This window comes from Hippocampus zosterae, chromosome 20 (genome assembly GCF_025434085.1).
Source record: "Hippocampus zosterae strain Florida chromosome 20, ASM2543408v3, whole genome shotgun sequence".
Classification (NCBI taxonomy): domain Eukaryota; kingdom Metazoa; phylum Chordata; class Actinopteri; order Syngnathiformes; family Syngnathidae; genus Hippocampus; species Hippocampus zosterae.
Window position 1 is genome coordinate 8,698,920 of NC_067470.1, and position 10,841 is coordinate 8,709,760.

Sequence of the window (10,841 nt, forward strand, 5' to 3'; positions counted from 1 at the left end):
CAAAGGACAAGCGTTGGCCGGGTCTTAAAGGGGCAGGTTGTTTAGTTGCTCATTTGTTGCCGTCACTCTGTCTGTGGCTTGTGTGTGGGGCCCAGGTTGGCAAAGGGAGTTGAATAAAAGGGGTGGGGGGGGGGGGCAGGGGGGTTGTTTAGTTGGCATGGGCCCGAGGGGAGCCTCAGCCAGGTCTTGTGGCGACGGCAGCGGTAGAGGAGATGATGCCAAGTTGAGGTCGAAGCAGAGTGGAGAAACAGAGAAAGATATATTGGGAGGGGGCGGGGTGGTGGGGGGGTGTATTTTTGTCAAATTAGCTCAACCTGGATGGCGTTGGCTTCACTGATGATGGTGTTTTCGCCGGTTACAGGAAGATCCTGAGGAAGAAGGACGACTCGGCCAGCACCCAGCACACCAACAGCCTGCCCAAGTACATGAAAGTCAAGGAGACGTGCCAGCAAGCTGAGTTCCAGACGCCGTGTGAGCAGCCGGGGCAGGTAGTTTCCCCTCTTTGTTCACTTGTTGAAGTAGATTCTCGGTTTACGATTCAGACCCGAAAAATGTGGATTTTTTTATTGTTTGTTTGCCTATTTTGATATTTGGCAGAATAAAATTCTATCAATTTTCGGATCCGATTAATCCTCAAAAGGGGTGCAGGAGCCTATCCCAGCCGTCTACAGGGCTTGCCAGCCAATCGCAGGGCACACACACAGATTTACAACCATCCGCGCTCACACTCACACCAAGGGACAATTTCGAGTGTTCAATCAGCCTGCCATGCATGTTTTTGGAATGTGGGAGGAAACCCGAGTACCCGGAGAAAACCCACGCAGGCCCGAGCATAACATGCAAACTCCACACAGGGAGGCCGTAGCTGGAATTGAACCCGGTACCTCTGCACTGTGAGGTCAGCGCGCTAACCACTGGACTACTGGGCCGCCCAGAGTAAAATTCTAATAACCGATTCATCAGACGACGAAAAGCAACATTTCTAATGATGTTAGCAATGACATGCTAACAGTTAGCATTGAATGATGAGGACACGTGAAGTTCTATTTAATTGTTACTCTTCTCTCTTTTTATAAAGTACAATATTATTTTTATGTTGTCTTTATTTCAAAACTTTAGCTTTGTTGCGGCTTTTCCGCAACTGCGTGAGGCCAGTGCAATCAATCTTATCCTCACCGTGCCCCCCACCCCCAGCCCTCCTCTTCCTCTTCCTACTTGACTGCTCTCGTGAACCTCCGGCGTGAAGGTTCGGCATAAGGATAAAGTAAAACAGATTGTTTTCATCCCCGCCTCGTCCTTTCATTAGACCCCCAAATACGGGTCTTCCAAGAGCAACCCGATCAACCTTTTGCGGTCTTGCGCTTTCTCCCTCGTTCCCACACAACAGATGTCTCTCTTCCTCTTTCTTGTAGCCCTTTTTTTTTTAATTCCTCCACTGAACTGACTTCATCACGCTTCTAGAGAAAGACAGAGAATGTGCGAGAGAGTCAGTGTGTAATTATACGCTGACGCACTTTGGCAAGGACCCGAGCCGACCCATGAGTGTGATCGGTATGCGCAAACAAAACAAAACAAAAAAAAAAAAAAAACAGAGGCTCCTCTGGCAGATCCGATTCATTTTGTGTGGTCGGGATGTGTTATGAGTGCCGGCGGATGAGCTCATTTCTCCCGATGATTGCGTCTTAGAAGTGGCACTGCGTGGAGGAGATGACGGGCAAGTGGAGGATACAGAAGTGCAAGGGCGGCTCCAAGGATGGCCCTCGCAAGCGGGCCCGCAGCCTGAGGCCCCGCGGCGTCTACGACACCCAGGAGAGGGGCTGCGACTGCACTGACGCGCTCTACAAAGCCTCGAGGATGGAACGTCGCTCACACCGGCAGACTTCCCCTGGCCACCGTGAGTGCAAATAAGAAAATCATCCACAAAGTTTAAGCACAAGTTAAGAATACATTTTGTAGGAGGGAAAAAAAAATACTACAAGTGCCCCAAAAGTTGCGCAGGATAAAACAAGATTGTCATCAGTTTGTTGATATTTTGCTAGGTTATCGTCCACGTTTCGTCCACACGCGGCCCGCCAGGTCTCTCTCAGTGGAATTCGAGGGGCAGATCTACGATGTGGACCTGCAGGCGGACGACGACGATCAGAGCGCCGTACGCCGCCGCGCCGTCACCAAGCGCCACCCGGCCCCCACGGACGACCTGGACTTCGATTCGGGCTCGTACGACGGCTCCGAGGAGATGCTGGCGGACGACACCAATACGGTTGGGTACCCCAAGTCCCTCAAGGTCACCCATAAGTGTTACATCCTGATGAACGACTCGGTCCATTGTGAGAGGGAAATCTACCAGTCGTCCAGAGCCTGGAAAGACCACAAGAGCTACGTGGACCAAGAGGTGCGTTTAGACCACATGCACTATGCAATACACATTGTACAGCTATTTCACGAAATGGCTGTTGAATTTTTTTTTTTTTTTGTCAGATTGAAGCACTTCAAGACAAAATCAAAAATCTGAGGGAAGTCCGAGGCCACTTGAAGAGGACGCGGCCAGACGAGTGTGACTGTGGGAAAAAAAGGTACCCAAAAAAATCTTAAGCCGTACAATAGTACCTTGAGATATTCCTCCCTCACTAAAAAAATAAAATAAAATACAATGAAATAAAAATCTTTCTGGCCTTGGCAACTGGGGTGCAATTTAATACTGTACAGTCACATAGAAACAAACGAAGAAGAATAGTACCTCAGTAGAATGCTGTCTTAATAGTTATTCTTCATAGAGGATAAAGAATTCATGCACGGGTGTTTTCATATATATTGTTCAAATATCCATTGTTTCTAAAACCGCAACGATCAATGCTAACTGTTAGCGTGTCAACGGCGCTGTTTCGTGTCTGTAACCCAAATGTGATGATGACGTTGTGTGTGTTTGTTCCACCAGTTTTTACAGCAAAGGGGACAGAAGCAAGGCAGAGAGAGTGAAGAACAGGAACAATCAACTGCATCCGTTTAAGTGAGTTTTTGGTTCACAAAAGGGTCTCCGAAGATCCGGTTTCAAAGTGGGGCTCGTGTTTCAAACTAGCGTCACAATTTTTAACCTTTCATCAATGACAATAAGATGCCCTTTCATCGATGATCGGAGACGAGCATGTCAGAGAACATGTCGATTTCCGGGGGTAAGGGTGGCGTTGGTGTGAATGGCCCTCTCAGGTGCATGCTGCCCCTCTTGGTCCCACCCTCTGCACGCCCCTGTATTCAAGTGACTCATAAAGTTCGATTTGGCGGCCTCAAATCTGTAAACACCCTCAAGATATCAAATACCAATTTTCAAACTTTCATTACAAAAGCTATTAAAATTGAGCCCACGTTTCCCACTCCTCATGTGTCACATTTAATAATGAAGAGATCTTAAATTTGATCCGTCTTTAAAAACGCTCCAATTTCTCACACACCAAACGCAGTCAGCTCCAAACAAAAAAATGACACGCGATGGGAGAAGGAAAACATAATAAAATCAGGAAAAATAATAACAATGGCATGTTGGACAGTAATAAATTTATCATCCAGACCCTTGTTTTGTTTTGTTTTTTTTAGTTTTATAAGAAGTCAAAATGTCAAAGCAAATTACAGGGCTCTTTTTTTTTTCTTCCTTCGTCTGGAACTGATCAGGTTGCATGCAAAAACGTCATGATTCACACAAAACGTTGCAACAGAGACATTGGAAATGGATTACGGCAACGCGAAGCAGCTGTTGTGTAGTCGCTGGGCTGGAATGAGAACGGGCGACAACCAAACGTGGAAAAAGTTCTTCCTAAATCGAAATACAGATACTTGTGTCAAAAAATACTCTAGTAGGTAAACTGATTTAACTCTGCTTAAATCAAAGTAAAAATGTCCGAATTACGAGTTGTACATTCCAATCGCTAACACCTAATAATGGAAAAATACCTTAACTCATTCACTCCCAAAGACATTTTTAAACGTCTTTTCAGACTTGGTCCAGAATTGGCTGCTACTGAATGAGTTAACGTGTTCACGATGAGCGCTGATAGTTGGAATCTCGTAATCCTTAAGCGTGTGTCCTTAAATTAGCATTACATCTGTTTTTAAATTTATAATCCGCCAGTCAGCCTATTTCAAGGCTGACAAGTCGTCACTGTGCAATTTTGTGACCTGATGTGTCCAACGCTAAACATGGACCAGAGAAAGCAAAGCAGATCATTGTCTCGGGAGTTTTGACGGAAAATTACAGATAAACGTGCTAAAAGTTATTTTAGTGAAACATGCACACAAAAAAAATATTTTTAAGCAGCGTAGAAAACGATTCATTCAACAACTTCCCAACACTGACAACAGTGTATTTCCATCCCGTTGAAGGTGACGCAAACCTTTTTTTTTTTTTTTTACGAACTCAGGGAGTCGGCACACGAGTTGGACGGCAAGGCACAGCTGTACAACGAGATCCGCCGCCGCAAAAAGGAACGCAAGGAGAAGAAGCGTCTAAGGAAGGGCGACGACTGCAGCCTGCCTGGCCTCACTTGCTTCACGCACAACAATGACCACTGGCAGACCGCCCCCTTCTGGTCACGTATGTCTACTACACACAATACCAATGATAAGACTCATTTCTGCCTTTACTACTCGTACGACGATTTATTGTCATGTGATCGTTTCTCGCCCTGCGCAGTTGAAATCATCTTTTGGTTTCTTTTTGCAGTGGGCGGCTTCTGCGCTTGCACCAGCTCCAACAACAACACCTACTGGTGCCTGAGGACCATCAACGAGACGCACAATACACTTTTCTGCGAGTTCTCCACCGGCTTCCTGGAGTATTTTGACCTCAACAGCGATCCTTACCAGGTGGGACACCAATCGGTCGAGCACATAATTATCAACACCTTCCTTCTAATACACAGAATCTTGCAGTTTTTGTATTATGTGCATGTGTGTGTTTGTATTATGGCGGGTGTGGACCCCCAGTCGTCCCCAGCTAGCAAAATAACTAATCAACCACGCGCGTATTATTTCCAGCTGACCAACGGCGTGTATGAGGTGGATCGCGACATCTTGAACTCCCTTCACGGCCAGCTGATGGAGATGAGGAGCTGCCAAGGTTTCAAGCAGTGCAACCCCAGACCCAAAGGCTCGGACGCGGGTACGCCGGCACTCACGCTCGCTCGCCGTCGCTATGACGACACTGACTCAAAAACGTTCTCCGCGCGTCAAAAGGTTGAGTTTTTTAAAAAAAAGGGTCAAAAGGGCGACGCACATCTCGGCATGCCGCACGATTGTACTAGGAATGATGAGCGATGGCGACGTGGATGCGTGTTCTGATATTTCACACAGACACACTAGACCTTCTTCCTCCTCTGAGTTCTACCTGACTCTTCTTTTTAAACCACTTAAATTGTGTAAAAACAGAAGTGAGTTCATGCCTCACTGTCTTATTTCCACCTCAAGCCTGGATTTTTCTGAAAAAGAGTCAAAAAGAACAACCAGCGACTGACAAAACTAGCATTGAAGGTTGCGGGTATCGTGACCCTTTAAGGAATGGGTATGTGAACAGAAACAACTGTGTAAAACATGCAGAAAGATGAAAAAAAATAAGACTCACATGCGGAGTTTTTGATCCTCTGCAAAGAACGAACAAAATTCCAGCATGCTTGTGTTCTGCTGCCCCCTGGAGGCAAGAGCGCAGACTTCCCTTCCTTCATTTTCCGCATGATCATCTCTCGTTTCTGTGTGAATGAATCTCTTTCTCATCGGCGTCCTCTTTGAATCGGATGATTAACAATGGATTGCTTTTATGTTCCTGATCAGGAGGTAAAGATGGAGGCACCTATGAGCCACACAGGTATCCAAACATTTTTCTCTCTTCTGTGGCTTTTTTTATTTTTATTTTTATTTTTTGCCTCTTCTCTGGTTCCGTTAACACCTGCATGGGCCTCTCCTTCGCACTAATCCACCCATGATGTTTGCCAGAGTGCATGGGGGAAGGCGCTAACGTTTGACGTGATCCGGACGCAATTGTTTTCTTCCCCGTCGAGGCAGCTTCGTTCGTCCTGTCGAGTTGCCGTCGTTTTCTTTTCAGAGCCGCGAGTACTCTTGACTTCTTTCAGGGAGCGCATGATCACGGTCTGTGTCGGCCATTTTAGTGCACGTCCATGACATGGCATGCATGATATCATACCATCATCCTCCACACTTCCAGGGGATAGTTTGACATATGGATTTTTAAAAAATACTTGAACACTTAACAGGACCTAAGTATTGGACCTCACAGTCTCTACTTGGCTGCAGCGCTCCTGTTGTTGAGAATTTGAGGACACGCGGCTTGAACTGACAAAAGTTAACACACATACTAATGTTATCTTACCCTGGAAATGGTAACACTTTTGCTTATCCTGGATACTTTAAGCATCGTGCTCCGTAGTCTCCACTTGGCTGCAGCACTCCGTTTTTTTACACCCCCCCCCCCCCCAGTTGCTAATTGGGTGAATTTCATTGGAAATTTGGGGGATACGTGGCTAGAAATTACAAAAATAACCACATGCTAATGTTAACTTGCTGTGGATGCTGCAAAAATCATACTCCGCAATCTCGGCTTGGCTGCATCACTCCATTTTCAAGCTGTACATAGTTAACTCTCGGACAAAGTCTGCATATAGTCGCTCATTGATCGCGTGTCATTATTGTGTGGTTAAATGTGACAGGGGTCAACACACATGCTAATGTACTCCGCAGTCTCAACTTGGCTGCATTGTTCCGTTTTCTCCATGTTGCTCATTAGAGCAGCCAAGTGTCATTTTAATATTTGAGTATACTTGGCTAGAAATGTCAAAAGAAACAAACAAGCATGTGAATGTTAACTTGCCCTGGATGTCAAAATATTTGACTCCGCAGTCTCTGCTTGGCTGCAGCGCTCTGATCTTGCTGCTCACATACTCTTCTCAGGTGAAATCAGTTGACAATACATGGCTGGAAATGACCCAAAAACACACATGATAGCATTAGCCAAAGTGAAGCAGTGTTAGACTCCGCAGTCTCCACTTGGCTGTAGTACCCCATTTTCTCTTGCTTGCTAATTGGTTGAGTGTCATTGTAGGATTTGAGAATGAAATGAGGATACGTGACAAAAAAATAAATGGACATGCTAACATTAGATTAGCTTGCGTAAAGTATGTTAGACTGCGCAGTCTCCATTTGGTTGCGGTGCTCTCATTGCTCCTTGTCACTGTCATTAGTCGAGCAGCTTCAACCGTGGAATGCAGGAGAACACAAATAAAATGTCAAACTATTCCTTCGATGTCCACCATCATCGTAATCATAGCATCACCATCGTCATGTCATCCACGAAGTGAATTTCTGTTTGACACGTTTGTCGCTTACCAGGCGACAGCAGCACCGAAAGCGCTCAAAGAGGAGACCAATCCTTTCTTTTCTGTGAGTCGACCAGTCCTGTCTCACAACACAAACAAAACCAAAAGTCATTATTATGAACGCATTTATTTTTCCAGGAAGCTTCAATTGGACATTTTTGCTTTCTGTCTTGCATACTGCTGCTTTATTTGCTTTTTATACATTTTCTTTTTTTCTTTGTTGGTTTTAATTCCAGGTTGCCGTCCGTGCATTTTTTCCACTTTTCACGTGTGGCTTTTTTTTGCGGTGGATTATCACTTGAACGTTTCCTCTGCGCTCCATGACGGCAGCGCCGATGGCATGCGTTTGCACTCTTTAACCGAATGCATGACGCTGGAGCTTCATCCAAAATAAAAAATAAAAAAAATTCCGGTTCTGTCCCGTAGACCCTCAAATGTGCTCTGGTTTCTCCTTCAGTGCACTCTGGGATGGACGACAGGGTTAAATTGCCAAACCTGACGGACGAGGACGTCAATTGGCAAGGACTGGAGGATCTGTACAGCATCAACGAAAGCCTTTATGACTGGAGGCCCGACTACAGCCCGGGACCGGATGACTGGGCCAATTTCCGCAAAGATGTGGACCGCGTCTTTGCATTGCCGCCCATTTTCAACCAATCCCGCCTGACGCTGGTGATCGACGACTCTGCCCCGGATGAGCTGGGCTCTGGGGGCGGAGCCTTTGAAGCGGGCAGCGGAGTAGAGGCTGGGGATGTCTGGCCAGGGGGCGCCTGGCCGAGGGGCGACCTACCCGGGGCCTTCATACCCAGCCTCACGACAACACCCTTATCCGCCCCCTCACTACAGAAGGAACCAGATTACGTTGTCAACGACCTTCCCGAGGGGAACACAGTCCATCCCCGGGGTGCCTTTCTTGTGGGCGTCCTTTCCGAGGTCATCTTACCCACCTCCAGCCTCTTGCCAACACCTTCAGCCGAGCCTTCACCGCAGAGGAAACCGGATCCTGATGTTAATGACCTGTCCAAGAGGCAAACGGACCGACCCCGGCAACCAGAGCTGCGACCCCAGGTCGTCTCTCCGGGCGGCGCCCTTGCCAGGGGCATCTTTCCCATCCCCAGCCAAATGCCAACACCCACACCGCCGAAGAAACCAGATCCAGTTGTCAATGACCTTAATGGGAGGCAGAGAGTCTCACTCCAGATGGCAGGGGGGCAAGACCAAGGCGTCCCTCCTGGGGACGTCTTGCCCGGCCAAAGCCGAAAGCCATCACCCTCAAACTCTCCTACATTGAATAAGAAACTGGATGCTCTTGCCAACGACCTTATTGAAAAGCAAACAGAATGGTTCCAGGTGCCAGAGGGGCAACCCCATGGTGTCTTTCCAGGAAAGGATGTCTTGCCTCGCCCCGGCCTCGTGCCAGTTCCATCATCCAAACCCACAAAGCAAGAGAACCCGTATCCCACAGTCAACAACCTTCCTGAGAGGCGGATAGACTGGCCCCAGGTGCCAGAAGGGCAATCCCAGCAGCCAACACCTTCTTTCGAGTTTACACTGAAACCAGATCCCGTCGCCAACGAAAATCCTGAGAGGCAGATAGACCGGCTCCGGGGTGTCTTCCTAGCGGGAGTCCCCAACCTCACGCCAACACCCTCGTCTGCTCCTACACTGGGGAAGAGACCAGAACCTGTTGTCGAAGACCTCCCAAAGAGGCCTCAGGTTGCAGTTCGTCAGATGGAGGAGCTGGAGGGGGACACGGTCAGCGGCGAGGGCCCAATCGAGCTGGACACGCGGCACGACACCATGCTGCTGGCTCGCAACGCCCCGGAGCACCACCCGACCCACGTCGAGGGCGCTGCCCCCTTCCCCGACCCCAATAACGATTATGACTTGGGGGATATTTTCCAGGACCAAGGATTCCTCCCTCTGCGGCCCAACGTGAGGCCCGGCACCACCGAGAGCCACCCCGACCGGCGTACATCGCCGAGTCGGAGCGCCGTGGCGCCGCTCCTCCCGTTGGTCTTCGAGGGCAGCGGCTCTCTGCCTCGACCAAGCGATCCACAACTCTGACAAGACACGTGACTGACACGTCAGTCATTCAGACTTATATAATGACTTTCAAAGTTATTTTTTTATGTTGTTATTATTAATTGTATTATTATTAGCTGACAATGTTATGATTTCCTTTTCAAAAAAAGTGTGTGTATATATATATATATATATATATATATATATATATATATATATATATACTGTATATATTTCGAGAGCAGCCTTAATGCAGCTATGTTTTGGGATTGAAGTGGAATAATTCCATGCATTTTGTTTTTAAGGAGTGTGAGTGCACGGCAAGAAAACAACACACCCCCAATGCACTTTTGAGCATTTTTATTATTATTATTTACCGCTTTTGAAATATGTTGAGTGCATACAGTAATGAGAGATTATTTGGGGCGGGGGGGAATTGTTTTTGTTTTCCACTGGTTTAGCTCACAAAATGTTGAATTATTTACTTTGTCAACATATTCAAACACTTGAAATTGTGTGGATGTATGTGTGTGCGCGTGTTTATGGAAGGTTCATCGTCGCATTTGTCATAAATACAGTAAAAGCAATATGGTCACCACAACACCTGATTGGTTTCTAAGACACTCCAGAATTTTATTGGTAATTGCAAAGTTGTCACCATAACACTATTTATATTACTTTGTTCCAGTGACAATATATAAGCTAATTTCAATCATGTTCATTTTTGCACATTGGTTTGTATTGAATTTTAAGGCATAGTGCTCCTATATGATCGTGTGTGTGTGGGCGGAGGGGGGGGGGGGGGGGTGCGAGTGAGTGGATGCTGGTTGCTGGAAAGCCATGACAATAAAAACCTCTCAACCATCCCAGTGAATGTTGCCTTGTTTTTTTCGCATCATTTTTCATACGTTAGCTTAATGCTAATGCAAAATAGCTCAATGCTACATTCCTGTAACTCAACAGTTTTTCAGATTCTACACAAGCGATGGCAGTGGCAGATGTAAAAAGACAATATAGCAATATTGACTTCCTACCGAGGCATATATCCTTTATCCTCTGCAAAAAAAAATACTCATGCTAATACCGTACTGAGAAGCCTAGATGTCTCAGTGAGCAATTTAGCCGTCTGTCGTAATACTGGCCACAGGTGGTCAAAATTGTTCTCAAAACAGATTTTTCTGTTCAAGGTGTTTTCTTAAGTTAAAAGCATTTAATGTTTTCTCGCAACATTAAGATGTTTCTCTCTTTGAATTTGATCTTTTTCTTTGACAGGTCACTCATCTGTTTCTATATTTTTTTTTGGGGGGGGGCTGTGTATAGTGTTTATACTGATGATTACAATTGCTACTTGGGTACTGCTGTTGTATCGTCTGCATTTTGGAATTAAAAAAAAAGAGATCCAGAAGCACTTCTCATACTGACCACAAGATGGCGACAGCTTGA

The 10,841-nt window shown here is 46.5% G+C and overlaps 1 protein-coding gene across 1 annotated transcript in view; it reads left to right on the plus strand.

Moving 5' to 3' along the window:
• sulf1 (sulfatase 1) overlaps nucleotides 1-10,264 on the plus strand; it is a 61,635-nt gene extending 51,371 nt beyond the window's left edge. Inside the window, exons 13-21 of the mRNA XM_052054486.1 lie at nucleotides 362-488; nucleotides 1,687-1,894; nucleotides 2,040-2,392; nucleotides 2,479-2,573; nucleotides 2,936-3,007; nucleotides 4,410-4,582; nucleotides 4,712-4,854; nucleotides 5,026-5,149; nucleotides 7,831-10,264. Of these exons, the coding sequence (XP_051910446.1) occupies nucleotides 362-488; nucleotides 1,687-1,894; nucleotides 2,040-2,392; nucleotides 2,479-2,573; nucleotides 2,936-3,007; nucleotides 4,410-4,582; nucleotides 4,712-4,854; nucleotides 5,026-5,149; nucleotides 7,831-9,440 (2,905 nt within the window). The 3' untranslated portion in view covers nucleotides 9,441-10,264. The remainder of the gene's footprint in view (nucleotides 1-361; nucleotides 489-1,686; nucleotides 1,895-2,039; nucleotides 2,393-2,478; nucleotides 2,574-2,935; nucleotides 3,008-4,409; nucleotides 4,583-4,711; nucleotides 4,855-5,025; nucleotides 5,150-7,830) is intronic.
• Nucleotides 10,265-10,841: the final 577 nt, after the last annotated feature.